The sequence below is a fragment of the Rhinichthys klamathensis genome, unplaced genomic scaffold (assembly GCF_029890125.1).
Source record: "Rhinichthys klamathensis goyatoka isolate OS25496 unplaced genomic scaffold, OSU_Roscu_1.1 h1tg000011l_1, whole genome shotgun sequence".
Classification (NCBI taxonomy): Eukaryota; Metazoa; Chordata; class Actinopteri; order Cypriniformes; family Leuciscidae; genus Rhinichthys; species Rhinichthys klamathensis.
The window spans coordinates 5,736,086-5,761,135 of NW_026606564.1; the positions used below are offsets into that span (position 1 = coordinate 5,736,086).

General features: G+C 39.0%; 1 protein-coding gene across 23 annotated transcripts in view; it reads right to left on the bottom strand.

Annotated features, from left to right (window-relative positions):
* The window catches only part of dlg1b (discs large MAGUK scaffold protein 1b), a 116,449-nt gene that overhangs the window by 74,083 nt on the left and 17,316 nt on the right, over nucleotides 1-25,050 (bottom strand). Inside the window, exon 1 of one of the 23 annotated variants that reach the window (XM_056264746.1) lies at nucleotides 19,197-19,241. The exons of 20 other annotated variants lie outside the window; for them this stretch is intronic. In XM_056264746.1, the coding sequence (XP_056120721.1) occupies nucleotides 19,197-19,226 (30 nt within the window). In that variant the 5' untranslated portion in view covers nucleotides 19,227-19,241. Of the gene's footprint in view, nucleotides 1-4,539; nucleotides 5,298-19,196; nucleotides 19,242-25,050 lie in introns of those variants that run through there. 2 more of the 23 variants (XM_056264736.1, XM_056264744.1) reach the window with 2 other exon arrangements.

A 25,050-nucleotide genomic window follows, 5' to 3' on the forward strand; every position in this document is an offset into this window, starting at 1 on the left:
CATTTCTTTATCTGGCCGCAGTTTGGGATGTTTCGTGTTTCCCTAACAATACTGCCATGTTATGTAATCCTCTCTAAAAACCATACATGGAAACGTCAGCGAGACCGGAATAAAGAATTGCTATCATTAAGATTGATTCGTAGGTGTTCGGTGTGTCGAGCATGTTGGAGGAAGCACATGATAGAAGAGGAGAGCTCACAGTCTTCCCTCATGAGCACATGAGGAGGAGGGTCTCCTGGCAACCACGACCACTCACTATTGAGTCATGGTCCTTTGTGACTGAGGTAGGCAGCTCTCTATTCAATCTGGAGCTTTCCTGGGATACACCTGATACTTCACCACTGCAGACTGGAATCCAAACTGACTCCAATTTCCACCTCTGCACACTGTGCAAACATTCACAGCTTCAAATGAGAACACACACACTGCAATAACCTGCTTTATATGGCAATTTGTCAGTAAGATGACATGTTTTACCCACAAGTTTAAATCTGATGTGAAGAAAAGTTTTGAATTACCATTTATTGACATGGCACTATGACTGCGGGACAAGTTTTGTACCTATGTTTAATACTTAGAATAAGGGGTTGTGCCATCAATAACCTCTCATATGAGCAAACGTAATAGTGATGGTTGCTTTAGCAAACACTCCTATTTAAATAAATAAATAAATAAAGTCTGATCATGGACTGCTCACAGGGTCAGGTACAATGATGGTATTTATATACATAATGTAAATATTTTTATATATATATATATATATATATATATATATATATATATTGTAACAGGCCTATAAGCAAGCTTAATTGTTATATAGCCTACTTGACATGACAGAAGAAACTGAAGAGTTTTGGTAGGTTCCAAAATACTCCCTCACTTGCTCATCTTCCAAGTGGACATTTCTCTGAACCTGCCATGAGAAAATGAAAATCTGAGGTAAAATGAAATGATTTTGTTTTATGCTGCAGATATAAACCTTTCAAATAATGTATTAATTTGACATTAAATGTGAAAATAATTTAAAAGACTGGTATTTTCAAGTTGACTAGCAGGATAAATGATTTTTAAGCTTTTAGGGATTCTTAAAAATGTGTCAAAGGATTTCATAAAGACATAGACAAAAAACTTAAGGATCTGTAGTTTCTTTTTCCTTGCATCATTTATAAGTTTGCAATCTCTGAAAAAAGTGAAGTTACAGTTAGTGTCAGAACTGGTTCACATGTGCCTCAGAGGTCTTGTCAAAATTACAGTCAACATCCCACTCACTAGAACATAAGCTTATCCTTAAGGATTAGGATGAAATACTCTAGTAAACAGACTCTTCTTTTCTCTTTAATAAATCAGGGAAGCACCCAGTACTGGAACAATAAGGGGGCAGATTGGATCCATTTGAACCTGGATGATGTAAAATTTCACATTCTACTAATAAAAAATAAATACCACTATAAACACAAATAACCAGGAGCTACAATTAAACATACATGTTCGAATGTATAATTTCTTGTAACAATTGCATAATGAGCCTTAGCTCCACATCTGTCTAAATGCATTAACCAGCAAGACAAGTGCTGTCCTACTGTTATTACAGGGTGACCGAATGGTAATGCTTTACATCGCCTGTAACTAAATCCTCACGCAAGCCATTGGCTCCAGTGCTAAAGGACAATCATCAGAAACGGCTCTAACAACAAAAACTGGGGTGGCATGACATGGCATTTGGGTAATTATCCCATCTGTGTGATCAGATGCTAAAACTGAGCCGGCAATCCAGTGAGCAGAATAAGCTCCTCCGCTCAGCCACTGCTCTTTCATATGCTCCCATTCCTGTCATCAAGAAAATGACATGATTTGCAAGCTCGGATCATTCTAGTTCAATCTGAGATCTGCTGAATGTGCCAGCCTTTATCTATCAAATCAAACAAGACCTTTTAAAGGCAAAGATTGCAAGGAGAACTGTGCGAGCAGTAGACCAGAGAATCTGGACTCTAGAGCACACAGAGATGGAGCTGGGGAAAAGCGTACGTGCACCTCTAACTTAACTGTGTTAACGTGGTGAGGTGTTGCGCTGCTCACAAATTGGGATATATAGCCTGACTTATCATTATTAAATCAACGGAGCGTGGCAGAAACGGAGAGCAAAAGAGAAAGGAAGGCTAACCTCCCATGTTTGTTAAGAAACTAAAAATAGAAGCTGTATATTCAGCAGGCGTGTTCTGGAACAAAAGGACGATTGACTAAGAAATTAGTATTTACACAAGCAGCAGTCCAACAGCCAGCATAGGCTCCCTCATACATCACTGTCACACTGCCGTTTTCCCCTCTAGTTTAATCAGAGAAATGCTTTAAGTCCTTTTAAACAGTCCTTACTTACATATTACACCTAAAAACAGCATTTCCATGTTTGACTTGAACCAACAGAATATTTACAAGTACTTCAATTCTCCAAGTGGGAATGTAAATTTTTCCTTCATCCAAAAAAGGTCTAAGCACTTCTGATCATCTTTAGAAAGGGCTAATCATATTGGCGACATGTTACACATCTCATACAGGGCTCAAGACTCAAGGCAAAAAAGGTCAATTTTGTTAGAGGTCGCACTGGTGTCACCACCACGTTGCCCAACTGATAAGCTCTATCGTTTCTGTTGGATATGAAAAACATCAAATGACAAACGAAACGAAAGCATAACGAAACGAAACAGTGCGGACTGTTTGTCAGCTCGGATAAATAACAGACAGCGTTGCGTGACCTCCGAACAGGTTTACTCGCAGGCCTATCTTTGGTCACGAGACACCATTACTACACAGCTCTAAATATTATCCAATTTAAATGTTAATGTTATGACCAAAAATGTAAAAAATAGAATATAAATTAGTTTTTTTACATGTTACTGTTGTACAATGTTAATAAAAGTACATTTGATCTGTATCTCAACTCAAGCTCAGTGCGTTACTGTCATATGTGCATTTCAAAGAAATAAACATTAGTTACAGCACTTATTGATGCAAAACAATATACATTTTATGATTAAATTAACCGACCCCAAACCAAATCAGGTGCTGGTGGAGAACTTAGTGGCACCGTGTTACTGCTCTCGAAGTCCTGTCATATGTATGGTTCAGCACTGTTTTTAAATTACAATTTAGAAATTTCAGGAATGGCTGAGATTGAAACAATTTTGGCCTGGTCAGTTTAATTATGATGAGGTTCTTGTAATAAAAGTTCACAATAATCATGTAGTATTTTAAGGTTTGCCCCTCAAGAATTCACCATTTTTTAACAATAGACACGAATTCCAGTTGAATGTCAATCACGAGCAGAGCAGATGGGATGTAATCCTATGGGCTGTGCATCAAGGATTTGAGATGTTAATGCCATGGTTCGAGGTGGCATAAGACGCCATACGGCACCATACAGGCAGTAATCATGCCAGAGGCCAAAGGACACTTGTTAAACACTGCCTATCCCAATGACTTCTAGGAGTTTATTGGGAGACTGACGACATTATCATTTGAATTAATTGTGTCTTCATAGGCTTGAGAGTTAAAAAATAATGAGAACATGAGACGCTAATCAAAATCAATTCACCACAAACACTTTTACAAAACTATGTGTTACCTACAATTTCATGATCACGCTGTACTGCATAATTCAGTATAAAAATCCAGATGTTTCATACATGAGATTCTGTAAGAGTTTGATCAGGAGTTTCTTGTGCTCTGGTAATGCCAGAGCTAACGCATTACTGTGACACTAATAAGGCACAAGCAGGCTTTACCCTGAGCTAACACAATGAAATGTGTGCAATCTTCATCAGTGTAGAGAGAGTGATTACTGGAGAGTGTTAACTATAGTCAGAGCAGAGATAAGCCAATGGCTGATTAAAAGAGAAAGCTGTGAATAGAGGAAAGACACCCCTGACTTATGCACTGATACTTCTAAACATGCTGCTAGTTAACATAATACACATTCTGAAAGTTGATATGTCGTGTGACATGGTACGTTCTATCTAAAACTATTTTAAACAAAATTTGATTGTTTTATTTATTTATTTGTTTATTTATATGCATACAGGTTTTATAACTCATGTTAATATACACTGGGGAGTACAAAAAGGTATACATGTATGTAACGTATAAGAGCTATTGGCTCACAAGGACCCGGATCCCACGTCTCCAACTTTTATTTCTATACGCAACTATCCTATAAATAAAGGCAAAAGCCAAAAATAAATAACCAAAACAAAATCTAAAAGAAAGAACCTAATGTTTATACGTTCATATAAATTTCATATAAAGTTCATAGACATGTTTTGTGTCAGCTCTCCATGGGAATATGTCTACTTTGGTGTATGCTGGATCTTTAAGACAACACTTATCTCACCAAGTTGATTGAATGTGCCTTAGAGATCAGACTTTCTCTTCCTTGGTTTTTCTGGCTACACCTGGATGCACATGCTGGACAGATTCTCACAGTCTGTCCTCTATCTCTACCATAAAGCAAACCCGAGAAACAGAGCAGAGAGCTCCGCCACCCACCTTGCATCCAAACATGAGCGAGATGGTGCTATTCGTACAGGCCACTTTGCAGTGGCACAGCATGGGCGAGAAACAGTCCAACTTCTTGATGCTGGGCGACATTTTCTCGCTGCTGTGGGAGCTGAGCCGCTCGGCCAGCGAAGAGCCAGAAACTCGCCTCCGCAAGCGACACTTGCTCCTGCCTCTCCGGCCACCTCCTGCTCCACCACCTCCCCCCGCACCGCCTCCTCCTCCTGCCCCTCCACTGCTGCTGCTGCTGCCCGCTCTCACCATCCACCCTCATTCCTCGTCTCACTCCATCACGCCAGGGAAGGGACAGCCAGTCTGCTTCCTTCATCCAGTGAGTTTTCCACACGCCCCCCTCTCCGTCACCACTGTTTTCCGCTGTCTCTCAGTGCCTTTCTTCTTCTGCTTCACTTGCTTGCAATGAAGAATCTGTCCCTGCACCTTCTTACCGGTCTTCCACGGTCCGTCCTTCTCCTTTTTTGACCGGCGACCTCACGGCTGTCAGTCACAGAGTAGATGTCTAAACAAAGGCCTCGCTGGAGCCATGCCGTGTGCGAGAGAGTGCGTGCATGCGTGAAGTACAGCTTTTAGGCTTTCTGGTTAAATCTTCTCCATCACACAAGACACCAGACAAGCACCTCTTTCCCAACAGAGAGGTGAAGAACGCCACAGTGAACACAACGCAGTGAGTTGTGAAGAGAACGAGGGGAAGAGGAGGAGAGATGTGAGGGGAGGGAGGGGACGGTAAAGCTGTTGTAGAGCGTGGGGTTTGTCACATGGGCTCCGTCAGACAGGAGTTGGGTTGAGTCTCTCTCTGTCTCATCCTCAGTGTGGGTGCTCTACGTCACCCGATACATTGAGGGGAAGGAAAAAAGCTAAAGCAGTTACCAGTGAGATAGAGGAACAGCAAATGAACATCCTCGGGGAGCACAGCCTCACAAGGCGGAGGAGGAGCAATAATGGAGAGACTTCCTGCACGTTTACACGGAGGAGAGAAAAGGGGCAGGGGGAGGGGGAGCTCGGAGACTGGCCAATAAGACGACAGAATGTCATTGGCAGCTGACTGGACAGTCTGGCTGTGACCTTCTGAGATTTGGTGCCATTTCTTGAAGGAATCCGTACGATGGAGAAAGTGTTCCATGACAGGGTCACTCAGAGAACCTCTTAAGCTTTACTCTAGTCTATTTTTTCCATTGTATAAGGTTTGATTATGATGTCCGTGGAACGGTCAGACAGGACAAACCGTTCGGGTCATTGGCCAAAAAGGGGCAGTAACATGGGGGAGGGTCTGCAATGACAAAGATCAGGCTTTGACTTTGCTTTAGGAACATTTTAAATCAGCAGTCAAGCTAAGAGGGATGTAGCAAAATACTGCCATACACACTAATCCAATCCTTACAGTTAATGAAATCATGTTTGTAAGCAACGTGCGCATACATGTGCTATAATCTGTCAGCGCAGATATCCTAGACTAAATTAAAAGCAAAATAATATTGTAATAAACAACAGCCATCTTATTGGTTTCCCTAAGATATTTCATTTTCTTCTCTCATGCGCATTTACATTTTGTGCAAATGTCAAAGGGCTCCAAGCCAATAGTAAGTGTAAATTACTCCCATTTGACGTTACTTCGGTTGTCAGTGTTCCTCACTGTCCAAGTGTGACTCAGATCCTGCTGTTATCTTTATGTTCTCTTGAAGAGTTGTGTCATTTTCCCCCCATTATTAATGGCATATTCCAAATTGCAGCTTAATTTAGCACTGGCTGCTCTGGAAGATCCCGGTCTCTGAGAGCCGATTTAGTTGATTTACATGACTGAGAGCATTTCTGATGGGTGGGTTCAGTGTGATCAGAGGTTTCTGACAGCACAGAGGGAACAACCTCAGAGCAGAACTGAACATTACTAGAGCTCCACAACGGCTAATAAGCAGATAGCAGAGAGTCTATCAACCTGATCTGAGAAAGTTTGAAAATTTCACATTTTTCATCTGTGGCACTTTACAATTTATTAATTTCTTTGAGTATATTTTTTAAAAAAGTACCACCTGTATTGATTGAAAAAGCAACACCTGAACCCCTGGGACAAGAGCTTGTATTTTGAACTGACCAAATTATACATTTATTTGGGTAGCTGAGGTGGCTAACTCACGCTACTCATAATTTTAGTTATGAATCAGAGTAAAGCTGGGTATTGTGGCAAGTACAGATATTTTTCTTAAAAGAAGAGTTGGGCTGTTACTGTGGTCAAGATTGTTCAGACTGTTCCAGGGGGGTCTGCTTCATTACAAACAATTACATAATATCATTTCCTTCTAATGAGCATGCAAGTCTTCCTGAGAAACATAATTTAGCACAATTCTCACCACTAGCCCAACGATGAGACACAACAGGCTTAATAATTAAACTTTTATTCAAAGCCATTTCATTTTAATCAAGATCTTTTTTGAGTAAAGGTGACTAATCACCAACCTAATCAAGGATTTGTCATAATTGCAAACCTCTTTGGGAAGCCTGAAATAAATGCGCACAGCTCCACCCTGTGGACTAAATCTATAGCTCATAGATCTAATGCTATGAGTTTGTGCTTGCATACACTCTACTATAATCTCTATTTCACAAAGGTGAGCATGTTTTATCAGTTGACAAGAGATTCCAACTAAGAGGAAAAAGTTGATCTGCTCTCCTTTGATTGCTGTTAGAAACATGCATGTACATTATGTACAACCACACACGCACCTTCATGAGATGCTGGACAAGCCTTTCTTCACGTCAATTAATTTTATACATTGATTTGTGCTTTTCAGTATGTAATGCCATATAAAACCAGGAGAGGGAAGCAAATGAATACAGAAGCCTTACCTAAAGTGTCCAGTGACCAAACTAACCAGCAATTTAGAAATGTAATCCAGCAGATCATTCATACTGATAACACTCTCACTGTATCTTGGGGTACAAGATTTCTCTGTCTTGTTTCCCTGTAATTTGATGGTGTCGACCATGCTGTGCTTAAGCAGAAAATCTTGGCAGATTCGAACGGAGGGGCGGGTGTAATATGTGTTTTACAGTATATGTGAAGAACTTAAAAAAATTATAACCTCAAAGCAATCAAACAAGTTCAGAAAAAAAGTGGACTGTGTGTTTCTTTGGGGCATGAGAGTTACAAGCAGAATTAGAAGTCTGGTTTGTGTGATGTTGCTTAATTATTTCATACATATTAAAGACAAGAAGCAATTCAGGGGCATTTTTGCAATTGTGGTCGCATTTTGTTTTTACTTTGGTGACGTTTTTACCCCATGAAATGTAATATTTTCAGTTTATTTACCAGAAAACAGACAACAGAAGCTATACAAACAAAAGCAGTTAACCTGTTTCACAAAAATAATGACAAACTCTGAAGTGTTGTACATCGCACATAACTTTTTTACTCTTGCTCTGTTGACTGAAGGCATGAAAACTAGCTGATCACAGCTGGAATTAATCAACAACTGCCAAAATGCATCTACACTGCACAGCAGTAGTTTAGTCTAAATATTTTTTCAGTCACACGCAGTAATTTTCAGTCAAATGCAACTGAAAAGGTCACAATGTAGAGCCCCGACTTAAGAACGCTTTTCCAAGCATGATGATGAACAGTTCCAGTTGCATTCCCATCTGAGCATGGTTCAGTACGGTTCAATTACAAACCGGTCCCAGCCCGGATGACGAGATCATCCTCCAAAGTGCAACTCGAGGTAATGCACGTTCTAAACCTGAATTGGTATCACCACAGTGGAAAAAGAAGCGTAAATATGCCAACTGGCCCAGAACAGAATGATTTCACGACTACAACCGTCCAGGCCGATGGTCAAAAAGAGTCTAATGTCTCAAATTATTTTTTAATCACAAGAATTTCTCTTTGCCAACCCTGCTTTTTTCATTTTGAGGATGGTTTAGAGTGAATAAGCAATTAATTCTTTCTAACTTTAAACTGGTAAAGCATATACACACAAAGAACCGCTATATGATCCCCAGACCGTGGGGCACGTCTGATAGGGAGAAACAAATCCCATGACTGTTCTCACAATGAATCTGTTTGTGAACAGATCTGAGAGCAGTAAAGACATTTAAGTAGTCTCTGTGGAGGTGCCAGCATCTGCACTGAACAGGTCTCATGAGAGGAGTCCTCCATCCCATTCAAACTCCCATGATACACACACCACTTCTCTGGCAAACAAAGGAAAGGAAAGCGTCCCCCTCTCCAGACCCATCAGGCTGACATTGTATTTTGAATTGCTGAAACATGATATGAACACACCAAAAATGACAAAGAGGAAATGGGCTGGGGCCTCATGTATAAAACTTTACGTAGATTTCATCCTAAAAGTGTGCGTACGCACAAAAGCCAGAGCGTGTGAAAAAAAACCAGTCAGCGGAAGATTGTGTGTCTAGACTCATTACATGCAAAGTGACTTTGCATGTAATGAGTCTATACAATATATTAGTTTCAGTCTTTTAAGTTGAATTACTGAAATAAATGAACTTTTGCACGATATTCAAATTTTTCGAGTATCACCTGTATGCATATCCTCATCTGCACATCATTTCCATATGCATATTCATCACTCTCCATGCAGTCCAAATTGCTCCAAAACAGTGCCGTTAAAAAAAGTGATGACCTCTTCTTAAATATAACAGGGAAAAAACATTCTCCACCTGGACCTGCAAGATAAATTGCTAAAAGATCGCAATCTCATTCCTAAATTACCACGATTCAATATTTAACAAAAATAAAAATCTTTTAGAGGCAGTTACGTCAATCCTCACCCCATGTGGTCTAAATCGTTATCAGTGCCGTTCCTTGGTGCTCAATTTGTGCCGCTTCAATGATTTATTTCGTTCATAATGAAGGATACCGGTTTTGTGCGATTTACTAAATGGGGTGGAGAGTGACATCACAGCTCCCGAATTATATTTGTTGTATCTGGGGAAGGAAAATAGTTACAGTGTTTGTTTTAACGGCACAAACAGAGCACAAAACGAATGGCACCGGTTTTCGAGTGATTTGAACAACATGAGGTGGAGAAGCGACATCACACAATCAAAAAAATAATGTTCAAACTCTGAAACACTAAACCAGCACAAATGTTTACTTTTGCGGCAAACTTATTTTTTTTCACGAATATATGGTTTGACCTGAAGAAGGACAGAAAGACAGAAGAAGTCATCGCTTGCGCTCAGTCGATCTCTCTCTCACTCACTGTCTGTTTAGGCTTGTTTAGGGCAAATCTACAGAGCCTCTGTACAAATAACAATGGTACACAGTAGGGATACACGATGATATCGGGACAACATCGGTATCGGCCGATAAAAGCTTAAAATGACCATCATCGGCATCGGCCGATATGAATATTTCTGCCGATGAGCCTTTCCGATAGGGTGGCGTGTTTCCTATGCGCACGTGACGACCGCGAACGAAGCATGAGCGGCAGCAACTTAAACTTCCAACTAGGGGTGTGCGTCTCACGCGGTTTTTGATCGTGGACGATTAAAATGTCTCCACGATATGCTTTTGGAGAAAAATCATAGTATCGTGCATTCTATCAGTTCAATTCTGGCGCCTTCATCTCAACATACTGTACAACGCGACGTACATTCACATCACATCACATGTAAACGCAGAGGTAGAGTTACACTCACGGGACACTGCAATTCACAAAAGTTCATTATTTGCATGTGCGTCAAAGTCTTGCTAGTTAAACATGTCATTCACGTTCTGATGCGCTGTTCTAACATGCGCTTTCTGAGCGCGTACACCCGACGCTCACAGGAACTAAAAGCCTGTCACAGCGCCTGCATACTGGACTAATGTTTCGAGTCTTATTGCGCTGATACTGTCAAATACACACAAGGTTTACATAAACAAAGTTGGTTATGTCTAAAGTGAAAGCAAACAGAGAAAATCTGCTTGTCAAATGTGTGTATATTAGACGCGTCGCGTGCAGTTCTTAAAGAGACAGTAATAATATGCTGCCGCTTGTCATTAAAGAGATACTGCACCCAGAAATAAAAATCATTATTTACTCACTCTAATGTTGTTCCAAACCTGTATTCATTTCTTTCTTGTGCTTAAATATACTATGGAAGTCACTGGAGTACAGCAACTGTTTGGTTACCCACATTCTTCCAAATAACTTTTATTTCAACAGAAGAAAGAAACTTGAGAGAGTAAATGATGACAATTTAAATTTTTGGGAGAACTATCCCTTTAATGTTAATAAAACAACAAAACACAGAGGAAATCACTCACTGCTCTTGACTGAGAACTTTAATAGAAGCTTTAATAAGCTTTTTTGCTCTTAAAAAAAAATACAAATATATCGGTATCGGGCAAAATTAGTTTGAAAATATCAGCATATCGGCCAAAATCCAATATCGTGCATCCCTAGTACACAGTCTTAAAGGGATACTCCACCCAAAAATGATTGTTTAACAGTTGTTTGGCACCACTGACTTCCATAGTAGAAAAAATATATACTATGGAAGTCAATGGTGCCAAACAACTGTTTGGTTCCAATCGTTCTTCAAAATATCTTCCTTTGTGTTCAGCAGAAGAAAGAAACTCATACAGGTTTGCAACAACTTGAGGGTGAGTAAATGATGACAGAATTTTCATTTTTGGGTGGAGTATCCCTTTAAGTAAAAAAGCCAGTTGGTGGAATTGTTATCATTATTAATTTATTTAACATTCAATACACATGCTTGAAGTGTAAAACAAGAAGGGCATAGCCTTATGCGGTTGCTTGCATTCCTCTGCGGCTCGCTTGTCAGTATCGCGGTATTACAATATAGCGGTTATCGTGACAGCCCTATTTGTAATGTTACATTGCATTGCTAAAAATAATTTAGTATCCTTGTCTTGATTTAGAATCACTGACAATGACATCCTGCCATTATTCCAACTTCTAGGCATTGCCATGCAGTGCTGAATTTTGGAGTTGAGAAACTGAATTGCAAATCTCCAAAATAGACTTTCACTAAATTTGTTATTGACATTGGTACTCTCTGAAAAAATCAAATATGGATATAAGACACAAATTAAGAGTCCTTTTGATATTAATAAGATAGAACTAAGCAAATTGAAAAAAGTTCGCAATCAGAAATGAAATCACTGATCACTTGATCGGCTTGTGATGACAGTAATTGTGACCAGGACAGGAGCTTCAACAACAGAAAGGAGGTTCTACAAGTGAGACCATTGGACACTGGAATCGAGTTGTCGAGGAGGGGAAAGATCTTACAGGCCTTGACGGTGTTCCTGTGTCCTCTTTGGTTTGACCTACTGTATGCACTGAATCTCCATTTTCCAGGCCTGCAAAGTATATCTTTGAGGTATTAAATTAAAAAAAAAAATAATAATAATTCTCTTGGAGCTTGATGCTTCAAAGCTGTCAAACGGAGTCCAGTCGCACAAGTCTACACTGCTGTTTTAATACGAGATTATTAGATGTACCAAGTCCAGTTGTTCAAATCTAGGTGAAAGCCTTGTTCCTTATTAGGGCTGTCACTTTTGAGAAAAATCTAATTCGAACGGATATCAAATATCAAGCAATGTATTCGAATATCTACGAGCCCCGCCACTATTCTCATCCTGTGTGAATTGATATGCCTTTAAAAAGTAATTGGGGCAAAAAAGATGCAGTTCTGTTGGTAAAGTGTAGTGAATGTTTACTCTGAGAATACTAATAGATGCTATTTTTGTGACTGTTGTTGGCAATAATAAAAGAGTTCGTAATTCATCTTTGACGTCTATGTCTGTTATTAATAGCAGAAATGAGATTTAATAAAATTATTTGAATTAATCCACTCATTAAAAATAATAATACCAACTTATTTTTGTTCAATCAAAACAATTCAATTGAGTAGTATTAATTAGCATAGTGTTTTGTTTTGTCCAAGGAAACCAATATTTTTGTTTAAATTTAACTTAATTTTTTGTGTGTGCTATTTGCATTTTGCAGTTACTCATTTTCAATGGTTGATTTGTAAGGAGCTCATTTGATTAATTCTAACTCAATTCTTAAGTGTTGTTGAATTTAATTAATATTGCTTGTAATCTGTAGATTTTAAAAGATTAAATAAGTTATTCATTTCAGTCATGACCTTTTTTGAAATCAGGGTTTTTCCTGCATATAGAATTACGAGGCGGCCGCCTCCGGCTCTCGACAAAACTCATTTAACTCATCGAGCTCAAAACTCATCAAGCACAGTCACATGCTCAGATACACTTTTTTCACCGTGACGGTTCTGTTGCGGGTTCCCGCCCCGGCCTGTGTCCATTCTCAAAGAGTATAGTTTGGCAATAGTGCTTCGCTGATCATAATCTGCGGGTCGGGCGGGCCAAGTAATAAAAACATTACATTCAAATTAATCGAGGTCGGATGACAGATAAATCATTATAATGTGTTGATTTTAATAAAGACACGCAACTCACGGTAAAATGCAATGAACGAGCGTCACTCTTTTACTTTCGTTTTCAACAATGTAATTCTCTTTAGGGAAAACCAACCAAGGAAAACATATCAGGGCATTAATACAGATGTAATTTTTCAATGTAAATTATTTAATTTGATTGGTAACAGCCTAGTGTCTTATTATTCTAATTTAATGTATTGATCAAATTTAAGAACATTTGAAATGAAAGATGGAGCATACATACATACATACAATTATATAAAGCCCTATTATAAAGGTAAAAAAATTATTCTGATAAGAGTGTTTGCCAACAGTGATGTAATGAAACATTGACAATTTAAGTTCGAAGGGAGTAAAGCCTCTGTTTAGGCTATTAAGGAAATTAAATTTTGCCCAAAGAAGAACTTTTAATTTAAATAAATGTTCATTTTAAACCAGCCTACTTCAGTGTGATATTTTACCATATTATTATGCTTAACACTAAGAATTTGAATAATTGTAATGTGATGATCAGATGCAGATATCTAAATCAAAGAATATCATAGGTTCGGGCGGTCACTAGATTAATGAATTTATCTTTAAAATGTACAAAATTTTCTTCCTGGGGGGCATGCCCCCGGACCCCCCTAGAGGTACCGAGCTCCACCCACAAAAATACTGTGGGAAACACAGTAGGCTATATGATGGTCTACAAAAAATACAAATTAAATTATCTTATTATTAAAATACATGATCTGGATTTTACCGCCTCCGCCTAGTTTTTTTTCAGTCAGGAAAACCCAGGAAATTAAGCAAATATTCTCCAAATGAGGCTCATGAAACCTCATTACTGAATGGGTTGTTAAAGCTGCAGTCCGCTGTTTGTCGCCATCTCTGTTCGAAATCTGCAATTGCAGTCATTCGCACGGAATTATCAACTTTACGTGACTTGTACCTCGACACCCTCGACACGGCACAGCGCGGATGAACACAGTGTTTGAGGAGAGTGTGCAGCTGTCAGTCTCGCGCCGATGTGGATATTTTTCATTCAGAATCACAGATTATTCTTTTTGGAAGTATGACCCACATAAGAATTTTCACCGGAAAATGTCATCTGAACAAGTAAGAAACATTGCAGTAAATCGCGCTGATTAAATCTAACAGTTTAGACAGTTTATCATATCACGCAAAACCGTGCAAATTATACTTTGTTCTCAAATTGTTAATGTTAACAACGTCAGCATTGCGTGACTACATGTAATGTCTTTCAGATATGTATCCTTGTTTTCGCATGGGCCGGTTGCAGTCTCTTTTTTTCTGTAGCTTTCATCGCCGCAGTTCTTTTTTACGTCGGCTTGTTGTGTCTAGGGCTGTACTGTCCTAGTCGATTAGTTGGTCGATACGTTCTGGTTCGACCAAAATTCTGACTGGTCGATTTTTTCCCGCGTTCATTTTATCAGTTTTGCCACGCTGACGTACGCTCATTTCATCAGGTGGGAAGCACTAACTGCTAATGGGGGTGTTTTCAGAGTACCCTTGTTTCACAGGTAACAGTCTGTCTTCAGAATACCCCCCTTGTTTTCACCTTTTTTGGATTAGCTCAACCCAAGAGAGAACGATAAGTAGGCTATAGAAGGTTTGATGCTGAATATTATTTATTTAATTGTGAGAGCGTTTAATGGTCAGTCCTCTTCTAACATGTCAACAACAAAGAAATCGACAGTGTGGCCGCATTTTGTTAAAATTGATAACGGGAAAAAGGTCGAATGCAAAGTTTGCAACCAACAGTTTTCCACAGCTCGACGACAAACATGACAAATCATCTAAAAGTGGTGAGCTCACTTGTCTGCGTTAGCTTGCCCTGTCTGTTTTGAGTAGGCTATATGAACATATCAGAATTCGCATATTTCAATGTTTTAGTGTGATAACCTAACTTTGTTATTTTTTGTTTGGACCCTAATGCGCAATTTGCGCTGTGCCGACTGTTTGTGTTAGTTTTGAGCCTATGCTTTATTTTTCAGTTATGCACTTTATTTCGTTTCTGCTCTTGATCTGGTTTGTTTAATAAATATTCTTTTTTTAATTAAAGTGTGTTTATTAAGAGTAAAAGCTTTAAGTTTGTGTCTCGGCCGCGAAGCTGATCTCTCCTATGTTCAGCCTGTGCGAGGACATGCACAGAGCGGCTGAAATGATAGTGTCTGACAGTTATAACTTATTATTATAACATTTAACAAAAAATAATTGTCTAAATTATGTTGCATATTCCTCAACAGTTCTTGTGATGATATCACTAGTTGACAACATAGTACTATTTTCGGAAATCATGATATTGCGCAGGTGCACGTGATGCAACGCTGTCAGAGCCGACAGACTCGTGTGTCAGACACATTTCAGTGCAAAATAATTAGGTCAAAAATGATTTAATATACTGCAAATAGCCTACTAGTTTTTTTATGTTTATTTATAATTCATTTAAGCGGGCAACAAGGCTACCAAGTACTGCGCACTGTGCGCAGCTAATTAATTTAACGTTTTTTTTTTTCTAACGTCATTTTTAGTCGATTTTAAGCCGAAAATGTCCGAACTTCAGTCGACCAAGATTTTCTTTGGTTGAATACAGCCCTAGTTGTCTCACTCCCTTAACAGAACCACATGAGGGCTTGAGCCCCTGCCCCTTTAATCGCGAAAGTGAAGGTGCCCTTTTCGGTTGTATCGCAGCGCCCTGCAGAACGCGATTTCACCCAACCCCCAGAATTAGCATAACTATATCTTCAACATTATTGTTATGGTTATCGTCCTTGGTGTGAACGGGCCTTTACTCCATCAGTGATGACCAGCAGCTTCTTGGACCCAAAAACAGCCGAGTATTTTTAGATGAAGAAATACTGTGTTCCTGCTTGATATTTCAGAGCCACTAAATGCATAATTCAGCATAAAAGCACAAGGAGATTGAGAAAGCTTGGCATCTTCACCACCAAGCATAAAAAATGGCAAGAGTAATAGGGACCTGAGAGACATCAGCTATGTAGTAGAGTATAGCAATTCACGTTTAGATGACAATGGTGCCTCCTACGTTCATTTGAATCTTTGCTGTGAGACCTCTCAAGACAGACAAAGATGATGAATATTTTAAAGAAGTGATTAGCGCAGACTGTAATGCCCAGAGGAGAATAGTCCATTTCTGAACCAATGAGTCATTCATTTGCGTGGATTGAGATAATGTGTAGCATGACATTTGATGCAGGCTACGCTACAACGACTCCCACACAGCCGTATTACACCATATTTAGGCGGTGCACACCACACACACACACACACGCGCGCACAACTGAGCTGAATTACTTGTGTCTGTTTAATTCTTCAGGCCAGTATGTGGCTAGTTTTTTTATTACAGAGCTCTTTTCCACTGCTAAGCTTAATAGGCCTGTAGACTTAATAAAAGCTGCACTGTAAACTCTGACCCTGATTAAAACGTTTCAGACAGAGTGCATAATGTTGACAAGCAAATATCATGTGGACGGTGTGGGTGTCAGTAACTTCATCAGAAAGCAAAGAAAATGTTTAAGAGGAAAGTTTATGGAGGAAAAACCTCCGAATCACATGATACTAAACTCTGATAAATGTATAAGGTGTAAATAAAAGTATTTTCTGAGGACAGTGAGAAAGCCAAAGATGCATTAAACGTTTTTTTTTCCTAACTTTGCCTCTTGGTACTTGGGTGAAGTCGATGCAAAGCCCACATGGAAATCTATGTGCTTTTAACTGCAAGTCTGACATGCCCTGTGGCTGGGACCAACCAGAGGAGACATGAGAATCAGCAGTCATGCATGCAGAAAACATGCAGTCACTCCACACAACTGGAGCCCGTCCTCCGCGAAGCCTCAATGTCTGAACAGGGGAAGAGACAGAACGAGAGAATTCCCACACAGGGACACAAACGCTGCTCTCTTGAGCAGAAATAGCCTCATCTGCAACATTTCTGACAACAGAAGCTCATAGGTTATTCATCAGTTTACTTAGAAATGTCATTTGTGTAGTCTATATTTAGGTATGATAAATTTTAAGTGTATGCCGTAGCTGAAAAAATATATTTATCACAGTAAACAGTACAGAAAATAAGTAAACGTATAGCGATACAGTTCAGTGCAAAATGTTACTCCACGCTGAGCCAAAATTCAGCTTGCACTGCAGTGCAATACAACTTTATTTACATAGTCATCAAAGGTCAAGCTTACAGTCAAGACCGTTGTGCTTCATACAACTACAATTTTGCCAAAATTTTGCTTATGTGACCACGCATTAATAATGATTAAAAAAAAGAAAGAAAAAGTATTCTTCTCACACCATGGATGATCATATAACAGAAAATAAGTACATAGACATCAGACACGGTTCTGGCCCAGTCACAATGACCGCCTCATACTGTCCAGTTTCCCAAACCAAGACACTTTGTGACACACAATGCAGCCTGGCATCACTTTCAAATATAATAATATACTTGCTCAAATCAGTTCCACAAATTAACACAATATTCAATATGCTTGCTATTCATATATTGTTGATAAATAGTCCAATTTGAATCAAACAGTAGGTATCATTTCAGCCCACAGTTATGAGAGACAGTGCTAGAGATCAAAGACAGGACGTCAGCCTCATGGAGGTCAAGATAAATGACAGTAAGACCCTTGAGATAAACGGCATTAAAGCAGGATGGGAAAGACTGGCATACAAAACACCAGATATTGTCAAGGCATCCAGCTGCCATCTTTCTTTCTTCAAACAAATCAGCAAAAAAAGAGCAATTCAGCATTGCGTGTTCAGTCATCTATGAACAGATATAATGGCATAAAGTACAGTAATGAAGGAACTGAACTACAGCCCAGGGAGAAACTACAGGGGGAAGAAAGTGCAGAAATTTCACGACATCACACCAGTGGTAATATAACCACCAATTTTGGACAGCACGTCCCTTAAGCTTTTGGTATTGTTGGTACATGGGGATACTAGGAAAGAAGACATGTGATGTCTCTGATAGTAAGTCTCATGGCTCGTAGGCAGGCTGCTTCTGGATCATATGGGCTCAGTAGCTCTGCTTGGCAGAAAGGAGAGCACTGAGGCTCAAAATATGGGGATGATATAAATCATAATATCTCGATGGAATGAGCTTAACAAAAACAGCACATTGTCTTAAACTTGAGTATAGATGACCTAAAACCAAAAGCTTCAAGATGCTAAGCAAAGCCAGATTACCAAACAGGTGCTGCTGAGAATCGGTTAAATCAGGCCCGGCCCGCGGCATAGGCAAATGTTAGGAGCGCCGCCCATCCATTGGGGTGCCCATATGAGTGAAGATTTTTTTATTACATTTTTTTTTTTTACGAATACTATTTTAATACTTTTAATTTGAAATATTATATAAATATTACAACAAAAGCGACTCACAGACTTGACAGATGGCCGATTTCACATCACCAAATTAGCATTATAGCCAGATAGCCTACAATGTCAAAAAGACCGAAGCCCTCTGGTGCCCAACAAAGAAAATTAAGTGAAAGAAAAAGGGAATAAAAGCAAAGGTAATGAAATGTAATGAATGAACAGTTAACTAATTGCATAGTAGTTAGACGATGCTAACTACATTTGAAATAGCTAGCTAACAGATCTGTATACGGTTAATTGTTAAAAGACTGCGATCTTTGGCAACAAATGACTGTTTAAAAATGCATTGCGAGAGCACTGAATCATTTAATAGATTCGTTCAAAAACACTGATCCATCTATGCACGGGATAGCATGTAAAATCTTGCCTATATGGGGCAGCAAATTGATCAGGGCAAGCCCTGGGTTAAATACAGGCAAATGACAGCAACACTGAATAGTGCTCAATCAATAAGGGTTTTCAAAAGGCAGATTGACATTTGGTCCCCCAATCTCGAATATTTGGTTATATTGTTGGTTAAACAAATATATTGTCCAAAGAGACATAAAATAAATCTTATTATTATAATTATTATTTAGTAGACAATAACAACAACAATAAAAACAATATTAAAATATTATTATTAATATTAAAGTAATTTAATTGACTCCCAGGACAAGATGATAATACTGCCATAACTATGTAATTAGTAAAATACACAGAAAAAAGCCAAACTCTAATGCAGTACAGACTCCGATGCACTCAGATGGTCGCAGTAAATCATTGTTACTCTGTGCGCTTACCTTGGTAGTAACAATACAAATGCAGTCCATTCTCTCCTATCGGACAGAGACCTCGCGCCTCTCAGCATCTCATTACGCAACTATTCTTTAACGAGAATCACGCTAAATCCGTTCATAAATGCGGAGCTCACCGCTACTCCTCAAGGAACGAGAGAAAAATAACAGCCATCCACGTGTTTGTATTTGCTCTCCATGTTGGCCATGCCGATGAAGTTCGAGAGAGAGAGAGAGAGAGAGAGAGAGAGAGAGAGAGAGAGAGAGAGAGAGAGAGAGAGAGAGAGAGAGAGAGAGAGAGAGAGAGAGAGAGAGAGAGAGAGAGAGAGAGAGAGAGAGAGAGAGAGAGAGAGAGAGAGAGATGCGCGCACGTCTCCAAGTGAGCCCGAAGGAGCATCAGCGAGAGCGCGCGCGCTGCTTCATCCAGCATCTCACTACTAATTCAACTCTGCAGAGTGAATAACTTTACTTTACTGCGACTATAAACCAATATTTAAAAAACGCTGTAGACAACGTCTGTCTTTCTGAAAAAAAAAAAAAAAACTTCGACAGGAGAACTTGTGTATTGCGAAAGGATCATTGTCTTTTCTTCATGCCAGAATGCTTTTTTGCGTTGTCTAATGTTGGGATAACAATATTCAGCGGTCCCAGACATCTATATGTCAATCAGCATCAGATTACATCAAAAAAGTCCTCGCGACATATTTGAATGTCCATGGAGAATATGTCCCATGAGCAAACTTTAATACATTGTAAAAGACCAAATTAGCAAGCAAAAAAATAAACACAAAAAGATTGGGGCTGCATGGTACATGATCTCAAAAGACCTCATTTCAGAGTGAAAAATATATCTTCAAATAAAAAATCATATATCTGTTACAATATGAATGGCATTGCTTAAACAGACTCTTCAGGATAATCAAAACTTCAGTAATTTACCTGAACCTTATCATGCTAGTAAAGTGTTGTACATTTTTCTGAAATGACACTGCAATATAAACCATTCACAACTGAATGTGCCACATCCTGTAAAGACTGACACCAGAGCATGATTTAAAAGTGACAACTGATCCAGGAGAGAGAAATCCAGGCACCCCACAGAGAAAGTGTTTTGGCAGAACTCAAGCATGTTCCCAGCAGAAGCAGCCCAACCATCAGTCACCTCACACACATTTTAACACTGAGCTGACGGTGTAAAAGCAGCCTTTTATAGCACATTGCCTTGAAATGCAGTGTAAGAATAAATATTTGATGTGCACAGTGATTAGCCCTTCCCTTCAGAGACAGCCTCTACTAGTGCACGCTGCTGTTGCATAAAGCTTTCTGGACCAAAGAAAGCAAAGAACACTGGGTAACCTAGTTTCCAACAAATAGTGCTATGAAGTCGGAACTTGGCCGGTGGAAAGCACTTAGAAACGGCCAACATTTCCTCTGACTTGTGAAATGAACGTTGATTTACAAATACACATTCATCGCAAAACATTTTTAAACATCTAAGAAATTAATTCAGTGTCTCAACGCCATTATGAGCTGCTTTTTATACAATGGTAAGTTAAATCAGTCCACACGTTATATTTGTTAATAGTACAATAACGAAACATACTGAACATAAGAAAGGGATCCAACATAGGGCACTTTGCTTTGCTGATTGTAATGAGAGGGATTTGTTTGTTTGTGCTTTTAACTTATTTTTACCACACTGACTATTTTTTTTTTAATCTAAACTGACATTATTTCGACACTCTACCTTCTAAACATTAGGGGCACTATTTTAAGGATCTAAGCGCATGGTTTAAATCACACGGCGCAAGTGCACTTGGGTCGTGTCCGAATCTACTTTTTAACGCCGGGAAAAATCGGTGTGCGGCACATGGTCTAAAAGGCTATTCTCTTAATGAGTAACGGGTGTGTTTTGGGCGTAACGTGCAATAAACCAATCAGAGTCTCATCTCCCATTTACTTTAAAAGCCAATTGCACTCGCGCCATGGCGGATTCGCTATTTACATGACGGACTTTGCAAGCGGAAAAACTGAACGCTTCTCTACCGATGAAACGGATCTGCTCATGCATGAGGTTAAGGAGCAGACCATATACGGGACAAAGTGTACGTGCGTTTTTTACCCGCCTATACCCTGATTTCACACAGCCGCCATTTTGAAATCGAAAGCGAGGCTCCGGTGGGAAGAACCCCGGAAGGAAAGATAAACAACAATGCCTTGGACTACCAACCTGAAGCTGCTGCCGCGATTAGATGTTAATATCCAATATAGGATATGTATATAGTTCGTTCCTGCTACTTTTTTTACTTTCTGAATTATATATAAAAAAATAATTTTATTTATAAATGAATTTCACTGTATATAGTCTAAAGTATGAAATAAATATATGTACAGTTTTAGAATAACTACTATCTACATTAAACACAATAATACACCATCGCACTCGCGACTCTCCTGTGATTAAAGGCGGCACTGCCGGTTTTCTTCCCACCGGAGCCTCGCTTTCGATTTCAAAATAACGGCTGCATGAAATCAGCGTATAGGCACACATTACTAACGCGCTCTTTAAATAACAAAAAAAAATTGCGCCATTGACTTTAGAACAGCAGGGGCCGGTTTCACAAACATAGAATTTGACTATGGCTTATATATAGTAGATATAGTCAGACTTCAGATAGACATCTAAATCAGACCGTTGCACAAAGCACTTAAGACTCTGGCTGTGTCCGAAATCTCCACTCAAACCACTACTCCCTAACCCCTATGTAGGGGGTAGGGAGTAGAGCACTATATAGTGAGCTCACCAGCATAATAGAAACACCACTTTCGGACACTACTCGATCGTCTCTCGAGACATCTGTCAGCTGGTGCCGAGCCAGCTCTGGGCTAAATAGATTTTTTTTTTTATAAATACATTACATTATATTGAGCTTAATACACATATTTCATATATCTTCATTTTCGCGCCACACCGTTTTCTCTTGCCTGTCGACATTTGGAGAAAAAAAAACAGATCTATGTTATCAAATATCTTGCTCATAATACTCAGCTTTTACCAAAAACAGCTTTTAGACTCTGTGGAGATGCCACTCAATATTTATCTTTTTTGTTTGTTTGTTCTCGTGATTCAGAAGATTTTGCGGATAAGCAAAAGAAACAGGATTTCTAGACACAGAAAACGACGTGCTGTTCTTGCTACGCTAGCGAGACGTCGTCAAATTGTAAGTTAAAGATGAAGATGATGCTGATAGGTCTTTTACGATCAGCGCAATGCATGATGGTATGTAGGGCTTGGGTTAGTGACCATCGGTTGTACACTACTTTTCAAAATGCATTCTGGGATACATTGAGTGGACTATATAGGGTATAATAATCATCACTATACATTCGGACAGCACTACAAAATGGCGAGCTCACTATATAGTCCACTATATAGTGAGTAGTGGGAGATTTCGGACACAGCCTCTGACTATCTTAAGTAGGTCTACACTGCAATGCATTCTGGGTAAAATAAGACACTTTTCAAAACAAAAAACATGGCGGATCGAGTAAGCGCATTCAATCGCTCAGTGCAGTTTACCCCAGCGGAAAATATGTGTTTGTTGGAGGAGTATAACAGTTACAAGGACATTGTACTTGGGAAGTTTAGCAGAGAATGTAGTAACAAGAAGAAATGTTTAATTTGGAAAAAGATTGCTACGACAGTTAACAGTGTTAATCCGACCATTGAGCGGAGCGTTAAAGACGTACAGAAAAGATACAAAAACATGGTACAAGATGCCAAAAAATAAATATTTAAGAGGAAATATCCAAAAACGGGAGGAGGACCCCAAGAGAAACTTAAAGACACCACTGAAATGGTGATGAATATATATGGTAAGGGCCATTTTCCCTTTTCTTTTGGCTGTTTGTAATGTAACTGATTGTTACTGCTGGTTGCCAAGGTAACAGAGTCTTAGACCTTAGTTAGCCTGAGGGAAAATAAAAAAAATTTGGTCTAAATTAAGTCAGTCTTTATTTTTGAGAAACAGTCTAACTTGCATTAGACTAGTCTATGAGCAAATTTTAGAATATAACACTATAGCCGGTCTAAAATAGCTTTGTGAAACCAGCCCCAGGTTTTTGTTGGTCAATGACGCAGTCTATTTCATTTGCCTCAAAATAGCAACGCGCCAACAATGCGGCTTAACACATCTCGTTTTCAGACCAGCCGCCCATGGGCGCACAAATGCATTTGCTATTTAAACAATGTGGCACAGGACGTGAAAATGATAACTGCGTCAGGCTGAAACTAGCAAAAAACACTTGTGACGAGAGTCTGGCACTGCATTGCAGCGGGTGTATGATAGGGCCCTAGGGGGGTTTTGGTTCAAGACCAGCAGGCTAATTGCATTACTTAGTTACTTTTTATGGAAAGTAATGTGTTACGTTACTTTTTTCACCTGTTCAGGGCTTGCTGGTTTGTTTGTTGTATAACAAAAGTTCTATCTTTGGCAAATGTAAAGGTCTTTTCACACCAAGTGCCAGATTTACTTACAGCTTGAGCCAGCACAAAACCTTTTTTGATGTTAAAGAACTTCTGTCAGGATTTACACAGTGAAAAATTAGCACTGAAAAGGCATGCAGAGGGTTATTTTTGCGGCTGACCTTTTTGCATATGCATTTGTAGGAGTTTCCCTTTGTGACGCACAATTTATAGGAGACTATTATTTAAAATGAATAATAATGCAAGGTGATTTACTAAGGTTTGTGCTAGTCAATTTACTGGAATTTGTGCCATTATTTAATGCCCAAAAAGCATGTCTTAACCCTCTGGGGTCCTTCATTTCAGAGTCACACTCAGGACCTTCGGGTCCAAATGGGCCGGAAGGGTGGGATTAATATTTATTTTTAAAAAATCATCTTTTTTTTTTTTTACTTGTTTTTTATAATATTTTTTTCTTTTCTTTTTTGGTGTTTTGAGATAATTTCAAAAATAAAAATGATTTATAATTAATATTAATGCAATAATTATGACCCATTTTTTTCCCCATTGAATATAATAGAATTTTTTTTTTTTTTTTCTTAAAGCTGTATTTCATTTTAGAGTCAAGCCTAGGCCTCATGAAAGCAATTTTTGAAATGAGATGGATGCCATCCATCTGGTGGACAAACTGAGCATTTTAAAAATTCAAAACCCATATGTAATCTGAATTTATTAGTGTGTATGTGTATAAAAGTGTGTTTGTGTGTGTGTGTGTGTGTGTGTGTGTGTGTGTGTGTGTGTGTGTGTGTGTGTGTGTGTGTGTGTGTGTGTGTGTGTGTGTGTGTGTGTGTGTGTGTGTGTGTGTGTGTGGATGTGTCTGTTTTGCACTCTTGATGTTTTATAGATTCACCCCTTCACTGTTGCGTGCTTTTTTTCTGGATCGTGGCTGATTTGTAGATTGTACGCACAAAAAAACCCAAAGGTCCTGAGTGTGACTATTTTTTTTACAACCACTGACTATTCAAATCCTGTCCCCAATTTTTTGGGTGTTCATTTACCAAGTACCAACAAAGTCACCAAATTTCGGACCATTCCAATAAAGCTATGATTTAAAAAATATATATATTTAAATGCTTCGGGTCCATTTGGGCCGAAGGACCCCAGAGGGTTAAACCAGACACTAATTTGTGCTGCTCTTGGTGGATTGAGTCATTATGGAAATGATCCAGCTGTGTCTGGGTTCTTTAACTTGCGCGTCGTCAGGAGATCACTTCCGATTTCTCTCAACATGGGGACACTAGAGCTGTCAGTCAATAAATGGGAAAACAAAGTAACTTGCATTACTTGTTTGAAAAAGTAACAGATATTTTGTTGTAATTGTAAAAGCAATGCGTT